The following is a 26,782-nucleotide window of genomic DNA, read 5'->3' on the forward strand; positions in this document are numbered from 1 at the left end:
TTGTGATTTCACAAAATCCAATATGGCGGCCAAACCACGTGACTGATCAAAACGGTTTTTGCAAACTTGAAAGAGATCACTGTAAGGATGACATGAGTAAAATTTGAGCTCAATCGGTGTTTTGGTTCTGGAGAAGAAGATTTTTAAAGATTATATGAGTATTTTAGAATATCCAATATGGCGGCCAAGGTCACGTGACCGCATGCAATTTTATTTGCAAATTCTAAAGACCTTAGGTCATGCTTGCTATGCAAAAAATTTCAAATCGACTAGACCCGTACGTCTTCTGGAGAAGCCATCTTTAGGTTTTTGGAAAATCCAATATGGCCGCCAGGTCATGTGACCAATCAAAATTTCAAGGTTCAGGTGCACGAGTACTAATTGGCTCCTATTAGCCTTGCAAGTTTGAGAAGTTTTCGTTCAGCCGTTCGAGAGATCTAGGTGAGCAAAGAAGCGGCAGAAGAAGAAGAAGAGGAACTCAGTAGAACTTGAGCAATAACAATAGGGTCCCAGCCGGTCGGCTTGGGTCCCTAAAGAAAGAAAAACCCCAATGAAACCAATAGGGGCCAAGCCTAGTGGCTGGGCCCCTAATTATTTTTAAACTGATACAATATGTGAAACATAACGATGCGTGGGTGGATGGATTGTAGGATGGGTAGGTACGAAGGGAGGTACGTAGGCAGGCAGGCAGGTAGACAGGTAGGTATGTAGCTAGGTAGCGAGGTGAGGTATGTATGTATGTATGTATGTATGTATGTATGTATGTATGTATGTATGTATGTATGTATGTATGTAGCTATGTATCTATGTATGTTGGCTGGCAGTTAAAAGTTGCCATAAATATATGTTTACAAAGTAAGAAAAATACTAGTGTTTTCATACCTTCTTCTGGTCATTAGAATACATTTTGTCCATTTGTCTGTCTTGATTACTATGCAGTTTCCTTCCCCATAACTTTCTTCCAATCCTGAAGTATGCAAAAAGCAGAGCTGACAACGGCAAGCAGTACATTATTAAAAACATACATATTTCAATCGCCGTTTTAGCGGCAGTTGACGGCCACCATTCTGCGCATATGTAGACCACATCATCTGTGCATCTAAACGGTTTTGCTTCAGCAAAAGCGGTTGGTACAGATGCCAACGGTACTGAAGCCAACCAGACTGATGCTATTAGGAGTTTCACTCTGTTTTTGGTCACTCTTGCCTTCATGGGCCATATTATGGCGATGTATCGATCGATGCCAATCACAGCCAATGTGTACACACTCACAAACACAGACACCTATGGGTTAGAGAATGGAAGAAAGCATGAGTTGGTCAAGTACCATTGAAAAAAATTTGCTAATTACAAACTTCTTATTCAAACCAAACAGTACATCACGTGCATGGATTGCTTTTCTTTAGATTTTATTTACATGTTGATTTGACTTCAGTAACTACTTTTTCTACAGATAAAAAAAATCACGTACATATTACAACTTACTAAACGGACCATTTAACATTACACACCATTTTAAACCTTTTTGTATGTGCTTGATCTTTCTATAAAAATGAACTTTTTATTGCATATTGTGAATGGAATGGAGTACTTGAAATGTCAAATATTTCATTTATGTATTGTCCATTTTCGAGTCAAAATAAATTAATTTACTAATATACCCTTTTACAAATTCATTCTTATTCCTTTCCCAGAAAGAAAAATAACACCAGTAATACAAAAGATATAGGTCGAAGGTATCTTTTCTGATTATAAAGATGTGGTATGAGTCGCTAAAGATGAGATAATCTTAGATTTCCGCTCATGGCTATTTTTAGGGGCCCAAGCCTACCGGCTGGCCCCTATTGGTTTTATAGGAGTTCAATATTCTTCTTCTTCTTCTTCTTCTTCTTTTCGTTCTTCCGCTCCTTTTTTGGTGACCTAGAACTCAAACACCGCTCACCGCAGACCTCTAAAACTTGCAGGACTAATAGGTACCTATAAGATCTCGTGCACCTGGGTATGCAAATTTCGATTGGTCACGTGACCTGGTGGCCATATTGGATTTTTCAAAAATCTAAAAACGGCTTTTCCTGATGATCTAGGGGTCTGGTAAATTTGAATTTTTTTCTGTAGGAAGCATGACCTAAGGTCTTCAGATTTGGTAAATAAAATCGCGTGCGGTCACGTGACTTTGGCCGCCATATTGGATTTTTGAAAAATACCCATTTAATCTTTAAAAATCTTCTTCTAAAGAACCAAAACACTGTTTGAGCTAAAATTTTACTCTTGTCATCCTTAGAGTGATCTCTTTCAAGTTTGCGACTAACATTTTGATCGGTCACGTGATTTGGCCGCCATCTTGGATTTTGCGAAAATCGCAATTTAATATTCATAAATCTTCTTCTCAAGAACCAAAACACCGTTTGAAATGAAATTTTACTCATGTCATCCTTTGAGTGATCTCTTTCATGTTTGCAAATATCATTTCAATCGATCACGTGATTTGGCCGCCATATTGGATTTTGCGAAAATCGCAATTTAATCTTCAAAAATCTTCTACTCAAGAACCAAAACACTGTTTGAGCTGAAATTTTACTCATGTCATCCTTAGAATTATCTCTTTCAAGTTTGCGAAAAAAATTTCGATCGGTCACGTGATTTGGCCGCCATATTGGATTTTTTAAAATACCCATTTAATCATTAAAAATCTTCTTCTCAAGAACCAAAACACCGTTTTAGCTGAATTTTACTCATTGTCATCCTTAGAGTGATCTCTTTCAAGTTTGGGAATAACATTTCGATCGGTCACGTGATTTGGCCGCCATATTGGATTTTGCGAAAATCGCAATTAATCTTCAAAAATCCTCTTCTCATGAATCAAAACACCATTTGAGCTGAAATTTTACTCATGTCATCCTTAGAGTGATCTCTTTCATGTTTGCAAATATCATTTCAATCGATCACGTGATTTGGCCGCCATATTGGATTTTGCGAAAATCGCAATTTAATCTTCAAAAATCTTCTACTCAAGAACCAAAACACTGTTTGAGCTGAAATTTTACTCATGTCATCCTTAGAATTATCTCTTTCAAGTTTGCGAAAAAGATTTCGATCGGTCACGTGATTTGGCCGCCATATTGGATTTTTTTAAATACCCATTTAATCATTAAAAATCTTCTTCTCAAGAACCAAAACACCGTTTTAGCTGAAATTTTACTCATTGTCATCCTTAGAGTGATCTCTTTCAAGTTTGCGAATAACATTTCGATCGGTCACGTGATTTGGCCGCCATATTTGATTTTGCGAAAATCGCAATTTAATCTTCAAAAATCTTCTTCTCATGAATCAAAACACCATTTGAGCTGAAATTTTACTCATGTCATCCTTAGAGTGATCTCTTTCAAGTTTGCGAAAAACATTTGGATCGGTCACGTGATTTGACCGCCATATTGGATTTTGCGAAAATCGCAATTTAATCATTAAAATCTTCTTCTCAAGAACCAAATACCGTTTGAGCTGAAATTTTACTCATGTCATCCTTAGAGTGATCTCTTTCAAGTTTGCGAAAAAGATTTTCGATCGGTCGCGTGATTTGGCCGCCATATTGCATTTTGCTAAAATCGTGATTTAATCTCTAAGAATCTTCTCCTCCAGAACCAACACACCGATTTGACTGAAATTTGACATGTAACATCTTAAGTGTGATCTCTTTCAAGTTTGCGAAAGGCGTTTTGATCGGTCACGTGGTTTGGCCGCCATATTGGATTTTCCGTAAAATATAAAATTCCAAGTGAAACGTACAGTAACCAGCAGATGATGTTCAAAATCCTACTTTTTCAAGCTCGAATTTTGCACATAATATCATTAGTGCAAGATTTTTCAATCATGTTAACCGCTTGGGCCCCGCCAACGCTGCTTGCAGCTTTAATTTTAATTTGATTTTTTGAACTTACAGCACTGATTCTAAGTTGTTTGTTTCCTGTTGATTGGTTAGAGTTCTCTGTTATCTAGGCCAACGGCCATTCTAAATATTACCATGCATTCTACAATGGCTTAATAGCTGAGATAGATTTGGATTGAACTGCAAATCCTTCATAAAAGATCTCATTGATTCGATATATTCTTGACACTTCAACACTAATAATGTGATTAAATATCGATACTTCTTGACGTACACGTTATTGTATTCCTTGATAGCGAAAGCGACTGAAAAACCTCCTCATTTATCTTAATATACAGCTTATAAAATTTAAGTGAAAACGTGTCCAAATGATTATCTAGAATACTTTAAATACTAGTATTTCACTTAGAACGGACAATAAGAGAAAGATCGCAAGGAACAGGCATTGAGATCGATGATCGCTGTTTTGTTATTGCCGGGATAAGTCTACATATCCGTTGAACATTGAATGTTGTCTTGAAGTGTCATCTACAAGGCCAAAGGTTCAACAGTACGTTTAGGGCTTACATAGGCCTCACTGACTCGATAACGCCTTCAAGACTTACTTTAGCAATCATATACAATATTTCCATGGCAAGAAACATGAAAATATTTTCAAATTATTGAAGTTCATTTTGCCTTTTAAGAACAATCACCGACCTGATGTGACACTATGAGGTTATCTCTCGATATCACCTCTTGGTGGGGTCGTATTGCTGCGAGTGCGGTTGTGGGCCGCATCACGGAGGTCGAAGACGAGTGTGATGCGGCCCACAACCGCACGAGCAGCAATAAGACCCCATCAAGAGGTGATATCGAGGGATAACCTCTTTATCATATACCTATGCCCACGTTATTGAATGAATAAATCTCGTATATTAAAATATGATACGTTTCACTGTGGTTTTTCTTGATGGACTACATTTGTTTGCGTCATCTCGCTAGGGCGGATTGATATACTAGCGTCTGACGTAATCAATCGGCTGGCTCATTGACAATTATTTTACGGTTGAGCAGAGAAATGCTTGAACTCTGTCACCAAACATGTAGGATATCTACCGAAGTTTCCTTCACAGAGAAAATGAAGCATCTTACTAGATGGTTTATTCACTACACAGACACTGCATCGATGTAAGTTCAAACTTTCTTTAATAACTACGAAACTCAGGCTGAACAGCTGAATTATTTTACGGTTGAGCAGAGAAATGCTTGAACTCTGTCACCAAACATGTAGGATATCTACCGAAGTTTCCTTCACAGAGAAAATGAAGCATCTTACTAGATGGTTTATTCACTACACAGACACTGCATCGATGTAAGTTCAAACTTTCTTTAATAACTACGAAACTCAGGCTGAACAGCTCACGAATTAATTACTACATCGGGAGCGACATTGTTGACAATGATATATCCTCCACATACGCATGCAATCGGAAAACTTTTGTTAAAATTTCAATTAAAATCGGATGGACAATTTTAACAAAATCACGAATAAAATGTTTTTAAACTGATATTTGATCTGGAAGAGTCATTAAATTGGCGAGAAAAAAAACAAACACGGCAATTTCAAATTCAACTTCAATGAAACACAACAGTCACATGTTTGAGTCCAGCGTGTGAAATCTCATGAATGCGTGCACGAACGAAATTGGAAAAATCTGGTTTCGGAAGATCAACAGTCCTGGGAGTTGTCACAACTCGAAGAATCGTATATCACGGCCCTACGACGTTTGCGTGGTGGAGATTTGAACGTGGACGTGGCAACGTTAATGGTGAATGAACCGCCGTAAATAACCGCCCCGCTGAATATACCTGCTGTGGCTGCTGCCTGGGTTTGGTACGTGCTTTCGTTGATGGTCTTGTGAAACTGAAATGGTGGATTTGCTTGTCTTGCTTCCGTCGCATTTCCCGATGATGGAACCATTGCTGTTTCTTCCTTGTTACTGTTGGATAGTATGTTGGAAATCTCATTTTGTTGCTCGAGCGACGCTACGGCGTAGTTGTTTATGCTCTGAACGTTACGGTGTCCAGACAACTGCTGCACTTGAGTTGGGGGAATCCCGGCGTGGAGCAAATTTGTTATGGCCGTTTTCCGCATGCTGTGATTAGTTTTCTTCCCGGAGATTTCCGCTTTATTACACATCGTTTTGACAACATTAGCCAACTTGTTTTGACCCATTGGATTTTTGTTGTACCAAATATGAGTCGTGGGGTGTAATTGATACTGAGATAAAACGGACTGTCCGGAGTGTTCATTTCTTGGGGACGACGGCTAGCGAATTGACGATAAGTCTCGACCGGGCAGCTGTTCATGGCGTTGGGTGTCGCAAATATCTTGGGGTTAAACGGTCGTGTTGAGCTCCCTGCTTGCCCCCATCGCGTTTTTGTTTCCCGCTCGTTGAATTCGAGATATTCTAGGCCGCCGGCGGTTTTCTTCAGCATTATATCACCCCATTTCAGCTGACGATTTTCTTGCCCCCGCGGAAACCGAGCATTTTGGTGTTGTAAGTCCACACTGCATTGAAGAGAGCTTCAGGGGTTGATCGGCCGATAACTTCCTTGTCAACGAGAATTTTTTCTTCTTCCTCAGTCAGTCTGTCGGTTGCGTTTGGTTTGTTTCCCATTCCGTGCTTTTTAAGTTCTACTCTTTTCGCTGCGAGGCATTTTCGCGACTTCTCGAACAACTTATCGCGTATGATGGAAAACCCGTAGCCGCTGTCTTGTAAAAACCGATCGATACCTCTTTGATAGTTGGTAAGTGTATCAGGCTCATAGTCGCTGCCGTCCTTCTGGCGAGTTCCTAAAAAACGCTGCCAGATAGTCGTCAAGCTCAGCAGGAGGGATGTCACATATTCGGCGGATTTCGTTTGGCCTCATAGCATTCAACCATAGCTGAAACTGTTTGGTAGCCGTGTTGGTGTTTCGCACGGTATTTTTCTTTTTTTGTAGACTGACGAACTCCTCCCGGTCACTCTCAGTAAACTCTACATACCGTTGATGTTGTTGTTCGGGTTGGGGTGGTAAATTGTCAAAAACTTCTTCCGCAGCTAACAAATCTGACAGACTGAAAAGCTCCTGCAGGTTTTCACTGACAGACATGGTGGAATGGCAAGGTTGTTGTTATAGTGACCGTCTTATACCGGTGTCTCATGAAAATCACAAAATATTTCAGATGATGAAAATTGTGTAAAATGAAGTTCATTTTACTTCCAAATCGGTACGGTACATGCAAGTGTTGTGTTTGGTATTATTTTTCATAACGCATTTACCATGAATACATGAAATTTTTGAAAGTTGTGCTTTTGAATTTGCCGGTCCTCCGACATGTCGTCTGCGCGTCTATGCTTAGCACGGACGGAACAGCTGATCGGTCATCGATCTGTCAGTGCCCGTACGGTGTGATGCTCTGCTCTTTAATTTGTTCAAATTGGTAGCACTACTAGCAGGTTAATCCGATATCGACACATGTGTTTTATTTAGTTACCCCGCATTTCCCTATGCTTCAAAACCCTGCCACTTTTGGAGATCGGACACGAAATCGTAGTCAAAGTCAAAATCATAGACGGGCACCATGGTTTGTTTTGATTAGGGCACCACCATGTAAGTAGTCTGGTATGCAAATCAACAGGCCGTATCAGGCTTTGTTATGTAAATCAACAGGTCATATCACTTTTTCATATGCAAATATTCAATTGAACGAAAGAAAGACGCGCTGATCATTCCTTTCATATGCAAATCAACAAGGCGTATCACTTCATTGACATGCAAATCAACGTGATAAATCATATCACTGAACTCAGTACAGACACGATACAGGGCATAGGTATATGATAATTAAATATTATTCCCTAATATTTTTCTTCGTTCAGCTCGAAAAATACTTGTGACGTAATGACCGTGTCTATTTAAAGATAGCATAGGCCTAGAAATTTATCACAAACGAAGATACGCTATTTTTCGGGAACAAATATCGACTGAATCTCGACGGCGCGAACACTGTAAACGTCGCGCCTGACCGTGTTTGCAATGCTTACGGAACCCGCTGTAATGCGACCAGCTTCGAGTTAGTTGTTTCCGCAAATTATTTACGTAATTCCTTCAGATTATACAGGCGGTACGCTCTTGTGTTTATATTGTTCCGATTATTAATGTCGTAGTTTGTGAAAATATCGATTTCATTACATGACTTTTGGAGGCATGGACACCGCACTTGACTCCTTTGTTGCATTGAAAACCGTATGTCTACCGTTGTCTACCGCAGGAAAGTAAACAGTGCGTCGAAACTTCCAAACGTTTGCGGGGTCCATACGAATACGAACCTCCATGCATATCGGCGACAAAACTAAAACATGAGGTCTCAAAAATTTGCCTAGTTTATGTATTGTCAGACTTTAATAATCATGACTAATGTTTGCGATCTTGACACGTCAGACACATTTTGATCGTTGGAGAAACATCGGCCGTCATGTTGTTTGTTTACGTTTACGAGCACACCGAAGATCGACAAAAAAAGGTCCGACGCACCAAAATTGATGACATAGACGCGGGTTGTCGTGACGTAGAACGACCAGAGAATAAATCCCGTATTTTTTGTTTGGCGACGACAAACTTGGCTTGTGCATGTGATAATGGTACGGTAAGTTTACCTTCCGATCATATTAAATTGGACAATGGAGAAATGAAAAGTTAGTAAGTCTTACTGTCTGTCTGAAGAACACTAGATGTATGAAATTAAGTAACATATATTAATTCGTACTTTAAGTTATCTATATTATATCGCTCCATTCCTGTAGGTGTTTAAGAGACTTTAGGAAATCGAAGTCACGCTAATTTCGCCTTTAAATACAATTGTGCCTTGCAATTGTCATTTAACCTGCCAGTTATAGCAAAGAGAAATTCACGTGCTCGCCATTGATGGTGACATCAAAAAAAAAGACAACTCGTAAATACACCATCTGGACATTTTAATCATAGTTATATAGTATGGATGTAAATCTCGCATTCTAGTGTTCGTAATTCAAAGGATCTTTCACGCTCAATTCAAGCCTATCGTATTCACATTCACGATATGACGGTTCAGTAAGCCTTCGAACGATTGTTTCACTAATATATAAGAGAAGAAATAGTGTTTTGTTTGTTTTACACAAAACACTAAACGCAGACTATGAAAAGTAAACATTCATGAAACTAATAGACCAGTGGGGTAATCACATTACACATCGGTAACGTTAAAACGGACTGCTGATTCGAGTATGTCGATCTCTATTCCTCATTAATTTAATCGCATTCTGGTAATTTTCTCCGTCCGGAAATGGTAAATCTAATGCTCAATTGTATGAAATAAGTGCATCAATATACAATGCCACAAACATTCTTCCGAATACTTGCTGCTGGAAAACTTGTTCAGCAGAGGAACCGGCAAATCTCAAAACCTAAATGATCGACATCTTATTGTCATAGAATAGATCTGAGATAGGTAGCTCATGGTGTCTATTTATTTAATAACACGATTGAAACTAATTTGGGATAATTGGATCTTTATATTTTTCAAATTCTCAAAAGTGTTGGGTGCCAGATCGCTGAACGTTGCGATATTACAAATTACTCATAAAAATGTGTAACTTAAAAGAAAAGCTGACGAGGTCAATCGACATCACTTTACAATCGAATTATTCCAAATTAGTTCCAGTCGTGTCTAGTGTGAAAAGCAGTGTAAGACGCGTTAACGATGTGTGAAATAAACTTAATGTTACACACAGTAACAAATGGGGAATTCTACTTACATGTTGTAGGAATATCACTGTTGGGCACATACCAGCGCTGAATATCCAATGTCCATACATGATAGTAGGAAAGGTGAATGGCATGGAGAATATGGCCATCGTTAAATCAGCCAAAGCAAGGTTTATCAGAAACCTGTTTAAGACCGTTTTTGATCGACCCAAGAGTAGTACCATGATGACTCCGATGTTTCCTACGACAGACAGTGCTATGTTAACACTGAATGCGCAAATAAAGGTCGTTCTCCACTCGAAGGAAAGGGAGAGGTCTTCGTATTGGATGCTCTCGAGGTATTGCCCTCGGGTGTAATTTTGGGTGTAATGGGTGTAATTTTGTATTAAATTTCGCAGGACAGCTTCAAATGCAGACCAGGCATCTGATGAAAAGTTAAAATAATTTTCACGGGTCATGATCCTACTTTGCAGAGTCAATGAAATCTTCGAAGTATAATGTCAATGGCTATTCGGAGTTTTCTGGATCAACACTGGCGTTCAGCGCAACTGTAATTGTAACTGTGTCCGTGTCGTCACCAAAAATAAGAACTGCAAGCAAATCAACATAATATATGTCAACGGAAGTTGTGTGATGTAATTTATGTGTTCCTACGTTTAAGACAGCAGCTAGACGGAGAACGTTTGCGTATCGTGTAGCGAACAATGGGACTTATATTCCTTTTTCCACAAGAAATACGGACAGCCTTCTTTTTATCAATAAAGGCTCATTTACGTAGTTTTCTACACACTAAATTTATGAATGAAGACTCTTCACTGAACTAGATTTCTTAACTGCTCAGACTTTACGAGATTTATCATATATTCTTACTGTATTATTACTATTTTTTGTAATTTTAATTTTTTTCTGTTGTATTTTGAGGGCTCTGGTGTAAATTACAATTAGCTTTGTTACTCAAACCACCCTGAGGATAAAGTATAATAATAATAATCAACGCTTGCGACCGCTCTACAACAGTGTATAACACTTTTCGTTCTTGATTTTCGTTAAAGTAGCCACTGCTCCTGAATTCAATCTCGTATGAATTTATCTTAAAGACTTGACGTGACACCTGTCACTGAAGACGATTATCGATTTAAGATCTAATGTATCCAAGATAAATCCCAGGTGGTGGCAATCAGAACCCTAAACGCAATCCGTCGATATCATTAATTGACCCCATCTTGCAGAGATATACTTTGTATGTACAATATGAAAAATCGACTATGTACCCAGAATCAATAATGTCTACTTCGTCCCTTCTATAATATGATGTATCCGTGAAAGACAGTGCACTACTGAGACAAATATGTGAAATTGTCTCAACAGCAGCAGTGCTCAAGTAGCGAAGTCAATGTCGGGTTACCCCGGCCGTGTTAGCCAAAAGAGGTTTTTCATTGAAATTATAGACAGTGAACAAGATTGTGTATCTGCGTTTTAATTATAACACGATAAAATAAGGAAGATGTTTCAGCAAGTGGGCTGGGAACATTTTCATCGCTATCTTTCTAGTACATGTTACTCATGCATGTGTATGCCCACCACCCATCTAATCCCCGTCCTTCTACGCATAGGAAACATAACAAATCAGTTAAATTTCGATAGATGTGTACACGGATGTGATAGAGACTGAAGACTAAAGTACGCATTCGCTACGTACCTTCATATTCGTGAACCTGGCATAAGCGACGTTGATCAAGTTATGACTAAATTTAAAGTGAATTCATAAAATATCAAAGGGTTAACGTTTCAGCTATTCTTTTCGTGTTTTAACTTCTGTCACAAATTTGAAATGGAACATTACGCCAACATCTTACAACGAATGTTTCCAAAGTGTGGGCGCAGATGATATTTATAGCCAAGACGGAGTCAGCTTGGACTCTCTGTTGTGCCGCGCAACAAAGTAAACGCATTCACTGACGTTTTTTTCAGACAGAACACCCAAACTAAACGCCATCAAACAATCGCACAAATCAAACAAAAGATTCAATTTGTATCCTTTTTGTAACAAATAATTACGTGTGCAGAATTACTCTGCAGACGGATTAATTGGAAACACACTGAAATCATTCATCATTCCAGCGAGATATATATGTATACTGCAGACCGTAAAATGAAATGACAGAAAAACCGCAACCGTCTTTCTAGGGTTACCTGGATTCGTTCTCAGGAAAAGGACCTATTTCCCAGGAAAAACTACATGGTCAAATAGCCAACTTTGCGATAAAAGTAATCACCAGGCGTAATTTCCATCACTGCGCGAAGGACAGCATATTGTTTATTGTCCTCAAACAAATGCCTGAATATCGGTCTTTTACATAGTGTCTTTTATTTAAGTGTCCGAAAACATACTCAGCTGCGTTGAAGTCAGGCGAGTAAGTTGGCGTGAAAATGTACTGTATTCCCATGTGATACAAGAATAGTGCCAAAAGTTCACCTCCACGATTGTGATGAGTTGGGCAATTGTCAACAATGACGACGTCGCCAACCATGAGCGAAGGAGTACCATCGTCCATTACCGAATTTGCTGCCTAGAAACGAATCAGTGTCAGACGCCCCATGCACTACGTTTGCATGACAAATGCCCGCATGGGCGCTGGCTGACAAGTAGATTCAGCGTTATATTTGGTTGTTTAGCGTACCGCTGTATTTCAACACAGCAAGTGCCGATATCTGCATGTCTACAGGCTATTATAAACTCCCGGATAACTAAATCCTGATTCGTCAAAAAAGAGAGAGTAAGAGATGGCATTCAATTATTGAGTCGATGGTGAAAAAATACGATGGGTTCTAGAATAAAACAAAAATACGGTAAATCCTGTACAGAAAGAGCTTGAACGGCGCGGTATCACGTTTCCTGCGCCCGATCGAGGAGGTGATGGACAGTAGCTTCAGCGAAAGTGAGATAGCGTCAACCGAGCAATCTCCGCAGCACGCAGCTCAATTTAGATTGCTGCCTTCGTATTGCGAGTACTACACACCTTATCCGTGTTATGTGATGCCACCCTCATCACCGTACGTCTATGATCAACGTCCAGGCGAAATTCCGACAACAGCGAGCACACCGTCAGCGACTGTGACTGTGACCGACTCCTCCACCCCTCTCCCGCCAAACACATCAGCGACTAGTATCCGTACCGATGAATGGTTCCCACCCATTCCCTAAGAACCTCCACCATCGTATCCACAAACACCCTGAATGGCAAGGTTAGGAACACGACTGGTATTGCCAGTCTTACGAACTTGTTGACATTGTCTTGCATGTTCTTGTTTTAAAATTTTAGTGTTTCCATATACCCTATCCATGCTTAGGGTCAATTTTTCGACCAAAACGGAAAGCCTTCGTTTCTGAGTTGGATAAAATCGTTGAAATATTGAAATTTAACTTTTTTCATTAGTTTTTGTTCTAGACATGGATATGTTTATCTAACACCCATGATGAAATCAACATGTTCAAAACAGTCCTGGTAACGCCAGCACGCCCTTTCAACAAAAAAGATTTCATGACATTTGCTACATTGTCTGTATATATATATATGTTTTGTATGTAATAAACGTCAGTGGCTACGTTTATTTTGTTGCGCGGCACGAGAGAGAGTCCACGCTGACTCCGTTTTGGCCGTAAGCGACGCGTTGTTCTATTCTTGCCGTCGTTATGGCGCCTTTTAGGGGATGTGTATGTTTTGTGTTTCCTCGGGACCAAATATTTACATTATGGATAACTCAAAAAGAACTGATCCGTGTATTCGTATATGTTTCTGGATATATCTCGTTCTAGGTTATCTCTTCTGGTCCCAAAATCTATGATAATTTATTTTAAAATAGGAGCAGCAGAGTTGTAGTTTGTTAGATAATGTGTCACTGTCGCTTTGTTTTACTCTTGCTGTTGTTATGGTGTCAGTTCGGGAATGTCTGTATTTTGTCTTTGCTCGTGACCATATATTTACATTCTTGATAACTCCAAGAGAACTGATCAATGTATTCCTATATTTTCCTGGATATATCTCGTTCTTGAAACCTCTCCTGGTCCCAAACTATAGGATTATTTGTTTAATTACTGGAGCAGCAGAGTTGTTGTTTGTTACACAGATATTGATATGCATATTTTCGAATTGTAATTAGACTTGATAAATCACTTAGCCGCACGTTTATGAAACAGAATGGATAGGCCGAGCATAATACCTGTCATAACTTTATGTTTGTGGCATGAATGATCAGGTCTTCGTTTCCTAATGTATGTTAAATAGCTTACCGTTATGTACCTTGTAAGTCTTGGATAAGAAATATTACATCTACCTCCGATAACGGTCACACAAATGATAATGTGATTCAAAGAACATGAAGCAGAACTTTCTTCATTTCGAGTCAATTTGCAATATTCATCTGTCACATTTGCTAAATTAATCTACAAGCTGCTATCGGTAACATATCTGTATAGAAAACAAAATATCAAGCTATGTGCCTCTAGGGGGCGATAGCAGGCCACTCAAGGTTTCATAGCTATAGTATCAACAAACATAATCAAGGGTAACATGCATGTAGTAGTATTTATTTATTATTGTGACCTGCAACTCTCAAGTTGCCCAGCCCTATGGACGTATAAGTCACCATTTACATCTTAACAAGAACAATAACAGAAAGTGAGGAATTGTGCATGATTAAGCTAAAATCTAAGCGTTTTGGCCGAGAACAGAGTAACAGACATAATGATACGCCCATTATGATATTTGGTTTAATATTCATAGTACGATGAAAGCAACTTAAGGTAGTACGCTACCATTCTATATAGGAGAGCGCCCTCTTTTGTCCAGAAGATGTACATGTTCCTTTTATACTACCTAACCTGGTGAGCGTGAATAACAGGACAAAATGACAAAAAATCATGCTAGTGACCTTATAATATTTCTTTCAGAAGTTTTTATGAATCAAAAGAACCGAAATTATGTTTTTGCAAATCGACAGTTATTTTTATTTTGAAAGATCAGTAGAGAATAATTAACAATTGTAGCTCTGATATAATCTCAGGTAAAACAAAGGTCACAATCTCGACTTTTTGCTGTTTAGTAAGAAAATTTGCTTGGTGACCCCAACTTTTTTTGCTTCTAAATCAAAGAACACTGTCTGTTTGATAGATATTGCTATACTTTTTAACATTTTGAAAATTATTTTGTGCAGTTATATGAAGTTTATATTTTTAAAAAAGTCTAATTTTACGGTTAAAAGATAAATTTAGGGTCTAATATTTAATTTTTAAGACAAGACATCACAAATTTTAGTTGATTGTCCTAATTCAGCTGTCCTGGCGATGCAAAAATGTGGTATGCACACGGGGATCTCTCAATCGTTTGCGATAAAATAAAGATTCTGCTGGTAAGTGCAAATTTCGCAAAATGGGAGATTTAGTGGTTTTCTGTCAATTTTGGCATGTGTTTTTTCAAAAAAATTGCATGGGTACCTCATATTTTTTTCATATCTTTGCTATGTACACATCAAGATTATTTCAGAAAAGTCAACTTCAAGAATGTCCCAACATTTTTGGAATGGTAGCGTACCTCCTTAAATAACTGTTACACCATAAATTAAGATGAAGCTCGCTATTGATTTTCAGTGAGCAAAATTGCAGCAGATCAAAAAACCCACCTGATTTTACAGTAATACTCGTGTGTGAATATTAATGTTTTACATTTAACGGCTTGAGGATTGATTGCGCTTTTAAGGATGACAAGCCTCGTCATTCGTCAGTGTCACTACATAAATCCAAATCCCGAAGAATCAGCCAATTAGAAAGTATTTGTTGTTGGAAGAGAGAGAAACAAAACACCGACGCCAGATGAATGCAAACATCTCTTGCTGTTAATATGTCAAACGTTACATGGTTTATGGTAATTTTAGTTAATATGTGGGTAGCGATGTTTTCTTTCGCACGTAGCTTCTGAACTTACACAGCGTCCCGTCGTTTGTAAACTGTGAACTTTGTATCTCTTACATAGGAACTCAAATAGAAACGATGAATTTGCAATAAGATAATTGGAAGATATGTATGGAAACTCTTCCATATATCTGATATTTCATAAATATTCACAGAACCATGAAATAAACATTAACGCATTTGAACAACAAAAAAAGGAAATATAGTAGACATTTATTTCCTAACTCCGATAGCTTTATTTACATTTCTTGGTATGAAACAAACTGATGATATATAGGACTTTTTACCAAAGTGTTATGAATGTTAAGTGCTGACTATGATGCTTTTTGTCAAAAACTGTAGACACAATGTCTTTCTTGTAATCTAATCGGTTTTATAATTTCATTACCGGTTATTTTAAGCAAATTCTGAGTAATGCTAAATATGACCCAGGCATCAAACAAAGCAAGTGTCAGTTGTTGCAACCTGATACATACATGGAAATACAGCTGGTACATCGATTTATTGATGCTTTTGTTTTCAAAGTAGTGTATTTTTGGGATCCTTGGCCTCTGCTGGCAGTCTAGCACTTTGGCATAATTAAAGCCCCAGTATTTGTAACTTTTAACCTTTTTTTATGTTCGAATTACATATTATTCTCTTACATCCATCGTGAAATGTTGTTCAGTAAAGAAATAAGCCAAATTTGTGCTCCTGTAGTGATATACAAACGCTAAATATTGCCCGATCGAGTTGGATTGCCGCGCGGGTTTGTTGACAATTTGTAGGCTGTGCACGTGATCGAGAACGCCGATACTGATGACATCATCGAGCCTGCAACATTCCTGGGGCCTTGCCATGCCACGCCACACTGCCCGGGTAATCGCCCATGGTCGCCGGCTGAATGACCTGCGAATGGTTTTATTTTGTTCTTCTCCGTTCAAATACGTACTGCTACTGTGTTTCAGAGGATACAGAACTTTGGCAGAGGAGGCTAACATTCTATTCTGGTACCGTGTGCGTTATATACGGATTATTCAAACTGCAGTCGGCAGTGCACCGATGCGCACCCTGCAGTTGGTCACTTAGAACTCCGGGTACCGATGTAAAATCAAGACGACACTATATACACTTGGCTCACTTCTGTAGGCAAATAGCTATCAAAATTGAGTAACTTGAAGTAATAAATTTCAGCTGATTGTCGCTTTAGCGGCAAGATGATTGCGAAATCGAAGCAACATAGTTTGGCAATGTAGGCTGTCGAATGCAGTGAACGCGATGGCCTTTTGGCAGCAAGTAAGGGAACCGTCAGTATTTACGACCTGGGGGTCATTCAAAAATTGAAAGTGATAAGGGGGTGCTCAAAATGTTTTTTCTTTGTCTTACTACGGCGCGCCAAATGTTTCAAAAATATTTATCGATTCAGTGCAAAAATAAACTGTCAATTCGGTCTCATTAGGAAGGAAATAAGTAAGAAAAGTATAATTAAAAAACAAAAGACAGAAATGTCATCTAATACTTCATTTTAACTTGAGAAAAAATCTTTTAAGCGTAATTAGGAAATAAACAATTTTCAACGATTTGAAAAAGTCAAACATCCATACTTATCGACATACATACACGTATAATAGTTCGCGTAAAAGGTGCAATGAGTGCTGATTTTACAAAAAAATATGTTTTACAGTGGTACGTCCACAAAATTCACAAGAAAATCACTAAAAATCACTACTACCACTCGGAAAAAATAGTACAAAAAATAAAAATGTGAACTACATACAGAAAATCATTATAAAAGAATCAGACAAAAAAAGTCATGCATACATAGAATTATTTATGTACTTAAGAAAATTAAAAAGCACTACGTCTCATAATAAACGTATTATAGATAATCAAAAATATAATATGAATCACCAGCCGCTTTGACAGTAAAGAGAGAAAATCGGAGAAAAAATTCGGCAGTGATGGCTCCAGACAAAAGTGGATCTAATCTACAAAAAAATAAAATAAAATAAAATAAAAACGAAAAAATAAAAAACGCCATGAACAAAATACAAAAAAAAAAACGCGTGGGCCTGTGGAAAGAAAAAACAAATGAGGACTCGCCACAGCAAAAAGAAAAAAAGAAAAAAGAAAAAAAAAACCAAAAAAAAACCCAAAAAAAACCCACGAGCACTCGCCACAGAAAAAAAAAACACGACAAGCCCGAAATTACAATTATTTTATTCAAAAAACCCATGGTTCACGTTTCCTTCGATCGATGAATCCCCAACAGCGGCGAATCCGATCACCACATACTCCAATGTTTGACGAATTATTAATTGAGCATTTCAGTGATAACGTGACATCTTGAAACCTAGCTCTGTTTGGCTGGCTCTACTTGAAACCATACCTGATGAAATGGAGTGGGCAATATCACCTAAAGAACGTCCAAGTTAACAGTGAATAGTTCCAGAGTGTCAAGTTAGCTGAGCCATTTCAGGCAGTCCAAAGGTCAGATCACGAGCGAGACGTACAACCAATGACCCTTCATAGCAACACTGCGAACATATCGATGCCTTAGGCGCGGTATGGCATGGGAGCCCACTGCAGGCCTTCCACCGAGCCGCACTGTCATCGCCGTTTGGCCTACATTTCTACACAGTTTTATACGTGTGGTTCGATACATCGCGTTCAAATACCATGATAATAAACCACCTCGTTGTTTGGTAATTCCTCGTCTATCCTCAAAGATCACCCAAATCATGATAAATTGAATAGTTTTGAAGAAATCTGCCGCGTGTTGAGAGAACGTCCATCGTTTTCCGTGTTCGACAAGACGAGCAACGCAACTGTACAAGCCTTACGACTACGAGTATGGCGAGAGTGTCCGGCCTTCGCAACGCCAGACACTCTCACTATACTCGCAGGGCTAGACCGGCACATACACGACATGTCGATCCCCATTGCAGAAAGCTTTATATCTACACAGTCCAATATATGGAGCTACCATATTTGTGCAGTAGCCTATACATAGCTCTGGGTGGCTAGCCCTGCCACCCAGAGCTACGGTATACAGAGAAATAGCGGCTGCTTGATCAGTGTTTGTCAAGTCGGGCGCGTTCGCGTTCTACATGTACTAGTGAAAACGTTGCCTCGAATTTAAACGGAGTGTTTCAGCCCGAGTATTTTTGCCTTTGCCACACTCCGTTTAGAGGCTAATCCCACGGGATACGTGTGTGAACCATGGTTCGATATATAGCGGCCGCTGCTAGCTCTGCATGGCAGGGCTGTGTGTTACCTTGGTTATACGGGAGGCCGTGTCACGCCCGTAACACAAAGCCCTGCCATGCAGAACTAGGCCGTGGTATGCAATTTTACTATGCATACCCACACGGCGGCTGCTGTGTATCGAACCACACGTAACCGTGGGCTAGCGGCTAGCCATCGTTTTGTTGGGGTTTGGGCACAGACTGTCTATGGTTTGGGAGAGGCGGCCCTACACTTAACAGCGAGGGGATCGCTGGTTGCCTGCGTGTAGGCCTACTGTACTAGCGACGGGACCGCCGGCCGCTGGCTTACCATCTGGAGTGTACATTGGAGCGAGGGGACCGCTGGCAGCCGACGAACCACCACGAGTATTTTGTCCACTTTTAACCAAAGTGGTAACTGTTTAATATAGAATGGGACGTGTCGGTAACTTGGACGTCCATGAGATGATATTGAAGACTAGAAGATGAGAGTTATCACTGAAATACCCCAAATATCTTGTCCAACATCCGAGTGTGATAGTCCAAAACCCTCTGGCATTAAACTGTAACAATCATGACGTTGACAATTATTCAATTTTCATGTTGGGCTTTTTCTGCGGGGTGTCCCACTCTGTTTTCTTTTCTCGAACGGGCCTCTTTTTTTCTACTGAGTTTTTTTTTTTTTTTTTTTTTGGTAACCTCTTTTTTTTTTTTTTTGTAACCTCGCTTTGGTTTTTTTTCCAAGCTGACCTCGTTTTGGTTTCTTTACAGCCTCAACGCCGGCGCGATCTCGGTCGACTTTTCAATTGTGATTCTCTTTCTTTTTTTAGTCAGACCTGATGGTGGTTCGTTTTGTTTTTTGGTAGTAGTGTAAGTACTATTTGTGGTTTTGTTTTTAATCATTTCAATATTTTTTGTGTGTGTGCTTGATTTTTTTTTCTTTTTTTCCCTTGTAATCAGCATTCATTGCACCGTTATTTCAAATACACGTGTATGTGTGCGTCAATAAGTATGGGAGTGTGGTATTTCCAAATTTTTGAAAAGTTTATCTTCTCATTACGGTTTAAAGAATATTTTACAATTAAGCATTACATAATATTCTGCCCTTTTTTGCAATAATACTTTTCTCGTTTATTTCTTCCGTAATTCCATCGAATTTTTATTTCAATCTAGAAAGACGGTTGCACGTCATCTTTATCTGCACAGACACATTCAAATAAATGACACGTATTTTCAAATGAATCTATTTTTATGAAAAGGTACATTAATAAAATGCAATGATATGGACGAAAGAACTTTTTTCTTTATTATTCATACACGTTTAAGACCTTTTTTTAGAAAGAAAATTTGACAGTTTATTTTTACTCTATGACGATAAATATTTTTGAAACATTTGGCGCGCCGTAGTCTTACTCTGTCCTCAATGACATAATGATTTGTTGATTATATATGTTTTACTCTGATACATATTAAATAAAAAGAAAATAAATACTTTAACAGTACAAATAAATATCAACTAGATGAAGCAAGGCAAAAAAACTACAAGTAGGTGCTACTACTAGCAATACTTATTATGAAAGAGAAGATAGTGACGATGAGAATGATATCGTTGTTCATGTACGCAATGGCACCAGCGACATTAAAGATGAGGATCGACAGTGGTGATGATGATGTCACACAGCAGTTTTCTGCAGTCGTTACCAGGGTTGGAAGGAGAGGCAGGGTCATGGAGAAATGTTCTCGACAGATATCACTATAAGTGCACAGGATCTAGGACAAAACTGAACTGTTGTGAATTCATCCTTTATATTATCATAGAAATGTATTTTATTTGACTTGAGTTCAACAACCATTTGGACATTTAACCATATCATAATGACATGCTACCCATCCAAATTTAACAATACTGTATGGTCGGAGACTGCTTATTAGGTGAACTTTTATATCTACATATTATTACATGGGCTCAGGTAAGCCAAACTTTCTGTTAGAGAGGGGGTTACTCAAAGTCATCATGGTTGGCTGGGGTGCCACTCAAAATTTCGGAGTTTCTAATGTAATTCCTCCGACCCCCAGATCGTAAATAATGACGGCTCCCTAAACAGTTGTGAACGCCTGAGTCAGAACGATCTGGACCAGTATACGCACTGCTGTATCTCAGCGAAAATTTAGAAAAAAGCAATGGAGCTACTGCTAAGAAATTTACTGATTCTTGGCTCTTGATGCATCAGTTACTGAGCTTTTATACTGGTAAAAAGGCATTCTGAATACAGCGGTAAATTTCCTCCCAAACGAGAAAGGATAACACGCGGGCATTCTGCAATGGACGGTGTCAATTTTACCTTGCTGCAGGCCCCACACCAATCTCGGCCCGGCCCCGCTGCACTTGTACAGTCTACTACCTCCATGTGGTACAGCCTTACAGGTCTAGTAGCTGGCCAAACAAAAACAACAACGTCGCAGTGTAAATTCCGTAGGTCAGAACCGTTGATCATAAATTTTCAGAACCAGTGATGTTTAAAACTTTGTATTGATCACTTCATGTAGGTTTACGTGAATGACTTTCTCATCGAGCTGCGTCTATAATTGTCCCGGGCATTGTCCATGCAAATTTGGGGCCTGCCTTAGCTCCCTCCGATCCGATCGTCTGTAGACTACAGCCTGAGCAAATTGTACAGTTGTGAAAGTCAGATATGTATCATGAATTTTATACAAAAATATAAACAACAGAATCAAACCAAGAGGTTAGTTAGCTGTCGGGCGGGTGCGCAGGGGACGACTTTGCAGTGAGGCCGGGATCTCTCTTGCGTTCGAACTTCCATCGCATCGCAGCTACCCGATACTTGTTGTACTACTGTAGTCCTTGTGAGGATTAGATACCCGTTACGTTCGATATTATTTTGAAATACTTTTAAATTTAATAAGTAAGACTTTTGTACTGCATTCAAGATATAATTTTTCCTTTCTGAGCGTTTTCAATTACGCCGTACGGCAACGATATGCGAAGTTGATAGGCTGTGTTGCCTGCAGCGTAGCCTGGCCATACACAAAACTTCGTTTGAGTATATAGACGGAGGAGAATCAGTCCCGTCATTTATTTTCAACGAAATTTTCATTATACTCCATAATGGAAGAAACGACTAGTTCAATGACTACAATGGTGAAGTGTTGAATTTTTATTCATATATGTTTTTCTCTCCCAATTCATTCAGCAAACTTGATCTCCGTACCATCGGTCACAACGTGCAGTGCCTTGCATGAAGCTTACAATCGACTCGTCTCCGTCGTTAGTTTAGCTGTTCAAGACGCTTTGTTTGCACGGCTCATTATTGTCGGAACAATCTGTAAACACTTACATATTTATATCTTTCCGGTATTTCACCAAACTTTCGCGCGTTTTTCGCTGAGTCTCCAGTTTCGATGGACCAGACCTTTTCGAAGAGCCTATGGTTTCTACGGACGCCACAGTAAAACTTGCGTAGATGTGGTTGAGCATGCGCGGTGGTGTGATTACGTTTCGTTTCGTGTGTCAACAAAGCTGACTTCTGGTCCGGACAAGAAGTCATTTTTCAATCCTTTTACTGTTAATCGTGAGGCGGGCTGGGCATGCAAACCATGCGATTCAGTATTAATTATGGTCTACTTTCACATACTGAGGATGTCATTTTAATCAAAAATATGAAAAAAAATTGTTAAAAGTTACAAATACTGGGGCTTTAATTAAATATATGATGTGAAAAGTTTTAATTAAAGCTTATTTCGGAAGTGACCATTAAAGCACAGCATCATGCATATATTTTCAATGGTTCACATCCCTATACCAATAGGCAAATAATACCTCAGTGACTTTATTAAGCTCACAGCGTAACTCACTATTTATATTAAATATTGTTGATGATAAACATCATCGGTCGCGTCGTATATTTCTAAAGAGACAAAAATACTGGCCAGCTTAGATTTCAAGTCTAATGCATACCTGGGATATTTTTTGTCTATCCTACCTGATTGCGCTAAATTAGCTCATTTCATTGCATTTTGAGGATGTTCACATCTTCTATAAGTTATGTTTGCACAATAAGACTGTAGCGATGAACTTTTTAATTTCGGCTTCAAAATGTACTTCGTGTACGTACCCTCTCACAATTTGTTATGTCATCTAAAGTGCAGAGCAAATGACACGACAATATCTAGTCACATACTTTATCTGCAAAGAATGCTTGCTTGGACTAGTTTTTTCCTCATCTCATGTATTGTAAATTAAGTAAGTAGATTTTCGATTGAATTCGAACTCACAACGACACCAAGTCATATATAGAAGACATCACGGTCAATATCGCTTGGCAAAATCCCCACCCTTAAAAGAAGTGGGTCGAGCTGAGTTGTTAGAGTTTTTTCTGACTGCGATCCGTCTACTCTATGCATAGAGTTTATGAAGTACTCACACTCTCATACTCGCCATCATACATCGCACACAAACTTAATCAGAGCAACGAATACATGGCATTACTTGACGAAAGACAGCCTCGGGGGACAATTGTGTCTGTAGGCGAAGGATACGATCAAGATTGCTTGGCATGCAGCCAAACAATTAACACTGTCCTCATAAAAAAGATGCCAGTATTCGATACATTTTCAATTTACGTATCTCGTACAGCAAAAAACATATTTACGATCGCAATCTCTCTCATGTTCTAACCGAAGCTTTTATACTAGTGACATATTGTGTCAGATTACAATAGAGCGAACGACGTGCAAAGTCTAAGTGGCAAATTGGATCAAAGATGCGACGCCATCCATGAATAATATAAAATATATGTTTGTTTGAACTAATGTATAAGCCTTTGCAGAAGATACTAAAATCAGGATATAGAGCAAGGCCTATACAACACGTAAATATGACACAGTTACATCAAAAGGTAACATCAAAGATAAATATAATTTAAATTTATTTAAACGGAGATAGAAGCAAGGGGAAGGTTGGATAACACGTACCTATTGTTTTCTCTGCGATATTTTTGGAAATTATGTCTGCTTTAATTTAAAATGCTCTTTCTGCTTCTCAGGATAGACAAAATTACATTGAGTAGATGCAAAGGATTCAATGGTAACTTGTAGATGACGTCGTGGGCTGCCTAGTCATCATTGGACTGAACGTGAATCAGAACTTTTCTCAACTTGACAACTTTTTGTAAAAATGTTGAAATTTCATGTTTTGCATATAGGTAATCCGATTTTGGAAAAAAAATATGGCAGAAATAATTGAAAAACCTCATAAAGTAGTTTAAATATATCATTGCGCCATTCAATGATCAAAATTGTTCCATCGTTAACAGATTTTTGTCTTGGTCTAAATAAAGCATTTGATGATCATTTTCTAAAAAAACGTATTTTTGGGGGGCTAGTACTCGATGCTGAAGCAGAGCGTACAAAGTAGAAAGACGGCGCTCATAGTCGTATCGATTGAGTCAGACCCGAACACTGTTCTTCATTATATTTAAACGATCTCACTTTATTCTTAAAATATTACACATACAATTGATAATTTCGTAAAACATAATTGGTAATTTTGAAACTTTCATACAAATTTGCAAAGCAGAATTCTTTGCATGATGTTCGAATATATTGTCAAAAATAAGCCGTTCTCAGTACCTGCGGCTGAGTGTTGCGACGTTCCGCATGCACGTTCAATATGCTATGAAATAATTTTTACTCAAATGGATGTTATAGTAAGTACCAAATAAATACCTTGCATTAACAATCTATAGTCTTTCCTATTTCCGCTTGATTCCTTGATTCGAACTGAAAAAGCCCTACGAGAGACGCTAAGAGCAGCCACGACCGCACAACAAAAGCGTATGAATTCTTGTAAAAAAGTGCCTTTCGTTCTCTCCCAGTAATTATCATTCCTGAAAGCTGTACATGTATTCACGGAAAATTGGGTCTATGAATGTGATAAATATATAATCCCCCCCCCCCCCCGTATTCGTCACTCGTGTCTGCGTCGCGGACTCAGCGGCCGTATCCCCTCTAGTCTAGGGTTCCCTGTCCCTTTCTACCGCTGACTGCGCTGTACTAATGAAAAGGGTCAGGTATGCGTCAGCCATTTTGCCCAGATTTACAAAATAGCGGATGCGCATGGCGCGTGATGTCAGGCTGGAATGTTCGAAATAACTGCGCCCTTGACAGGAACTCAGCAACAAAGCAGGGAGGGCAGTTACATGAACATTACACAAGTCTTCAAGAAAAGTCTGTTTCATTATGCAAAACGTCGTACGAGGTGATTTATTTGTAAAACAACGTACTAAATCCGAATGACAGAATTGAGTTAGTTTTTGTTTGTTTTTTAAATTTGAAACAACATATAACACTGCAGCGGACGCAGCAGACGCAGGTGCCCCCCTTAGCTTGAATTAACACGTTCCATAGTGTCTTCCAACCAGTGCCGTGAATAGAATGGCACATACCTCACCCTATTCGTAGAAAGGGGGCAGGGAACCAGACTACCCCTGTCGCCTACGTCTCGGAGGGATACGGTCATTACACGGGGAATCACTCGTCCGCGACTCAGCCAAATTTTTTCGGAATGCGGGGTCGATTATGATATAAATATATGCGCATATACGCATATATACTGTACATGTGTAAAATACATTAAGTATACACGTACGTATACTACTAAAATGCATAAGTACAGTGTACACTTGGTGTGCAAGGATCTGCTATACGTATACTCTTGATCTGCATACGCTACGCATATCAACATTGTGTTCCATATACTTCAATATACGTAAACATATTAAACGTATATCAAGCATTCCGCGAAATAAGAGAATCCAGCCCAGCATATGATTAATGCATAATACTGTACGTGGCGTTGGTACATACAAAATAACGGATACAGCTAAATGACCATTTATAGCGATAAAATCCTATATCTGTACATTTGTTTGCTCACCTTGCTGCTTACCTTAAAAAAAGAATGAGTCTTAGACGCAATCTAACGTTACTTGCCTTGGATGTGTGCAGTTTTAAAACCGAGATCGTTGAGGTGACAATTTTCCAGTTGGCTAATCCATCCCTCACGATGCCTAAAGAATGTTCTACGCCCTGTTTATACATTACAATAAACAAAGCAATATGGGAGTGTCACCACCAATAGCTAATGGATGGCATTGTATGGGCAGGGTAACATTGAATAATATTTTAACACAGAATAAATTCATGCGTCAATCTTTTGAAGATAACGAGATGATCCGAACATGACATTAATATATAAACATTAAAAAAACCACATTCAATAATTTAAAACGTCCTTTATGCTTGGTTTTGGGAATATAAAAGTGAAACCGGTTCATAAAACACGATCATTCACATCATAATTTATGCTGCTTTCAAGCGACAGCATAATATTACATTACTAATAGTAATTTATATGACCTGTTAGGCAAAGCCCTGCGTCACTTACATATTATTATCGTAATTTCAAGGGTTCCCATTTCTATTTACCGGGTAACTCGTAGTCGACAATATGTTATTTCACCTGTTGTTATATTACAGCGTCGCCAGGGACCAGTAAATGCCTAGGAAGGGTGAGATCAATTTAGAAACGCATCCTTTAACCGGGGAGTGTTATTTATAGGTCTGGTCACATAACCAATGGCATGCACATAATCTGCTACCATTTGTATTACATTTGTATTACATTTGTTTTGCTAATATATACGTTTCTATTTTATACGGAGAAAATTCGACCTGGTTTGAATTCTAGGGGATAACATCAAGTTTGTTATCATCGTTTGCATCGATGTGATTGAGGACGAGAGGGGTCAGAAAATTCATGCCGTCGGCAGTTATCAGCCTGTAAGCATAGCTGTGAAATACAAATACAAATGTAGGACAGACTGAAGAAGGTAGAGGAAACTCAAAGATAATTTGAAATATCTCTGAACTTAA

At 38.8% G+C, this 26,782-nt stretch overlaps 1 protein-coding gene across 2 annotated transcripts in view; it reads right to left on the minus strand.

Moving 5' to 3' along the window:
* LOC139122498 (prolactin-releasing peptide receptor-like) overlaps positions 1–25,921 on the minus strand; it is a 36,199-nt gene extending 10,278 nt beyond the window's left edge. The window contains exons 1-3 of one of the 2 annotated variants that reach the window (XM_070687907.1): positions 25,841–25,921; positions 9,706–10,245; positions 883–1,284 (exon numbers count right to left, since the gene is read on the minus strand). In XM_070687907.1, coding sequence (XP_070544008.1) covers positions 883–1,284; positions 9,706–10,113 — 810 coding nt within the window. In that variant the 5' untranslated portion in view covers positions 10,114–10,245; positions 25,841–25,921. Of the gene's footprint in view, positions 1–882; positions 1,285–9,705; positions 10,246–25,796 lie in introns of both variants that reach the window. The other variant, XM_070687908.1, reaches the window with a different exon arrangement.
* Positions 25,922–26,782: the final 861 nt, after the last annotated feature.

The sequence above is a fragment of the Ptychodera flava genome, chromosome 22, assembly GCF_041260155.1.
Source record: "Ptychodera flava strain L36383 chromosome 22, AS_Pfla_20210202, whole genome shotgun sequence".
Taxonomy (NCBI): domain Eukaryota; kingdom Metazoa; phylum Hemichordata; class Enteropneusta; family Ptychoderidae; genus Ptychodera; species Ptychodera flava.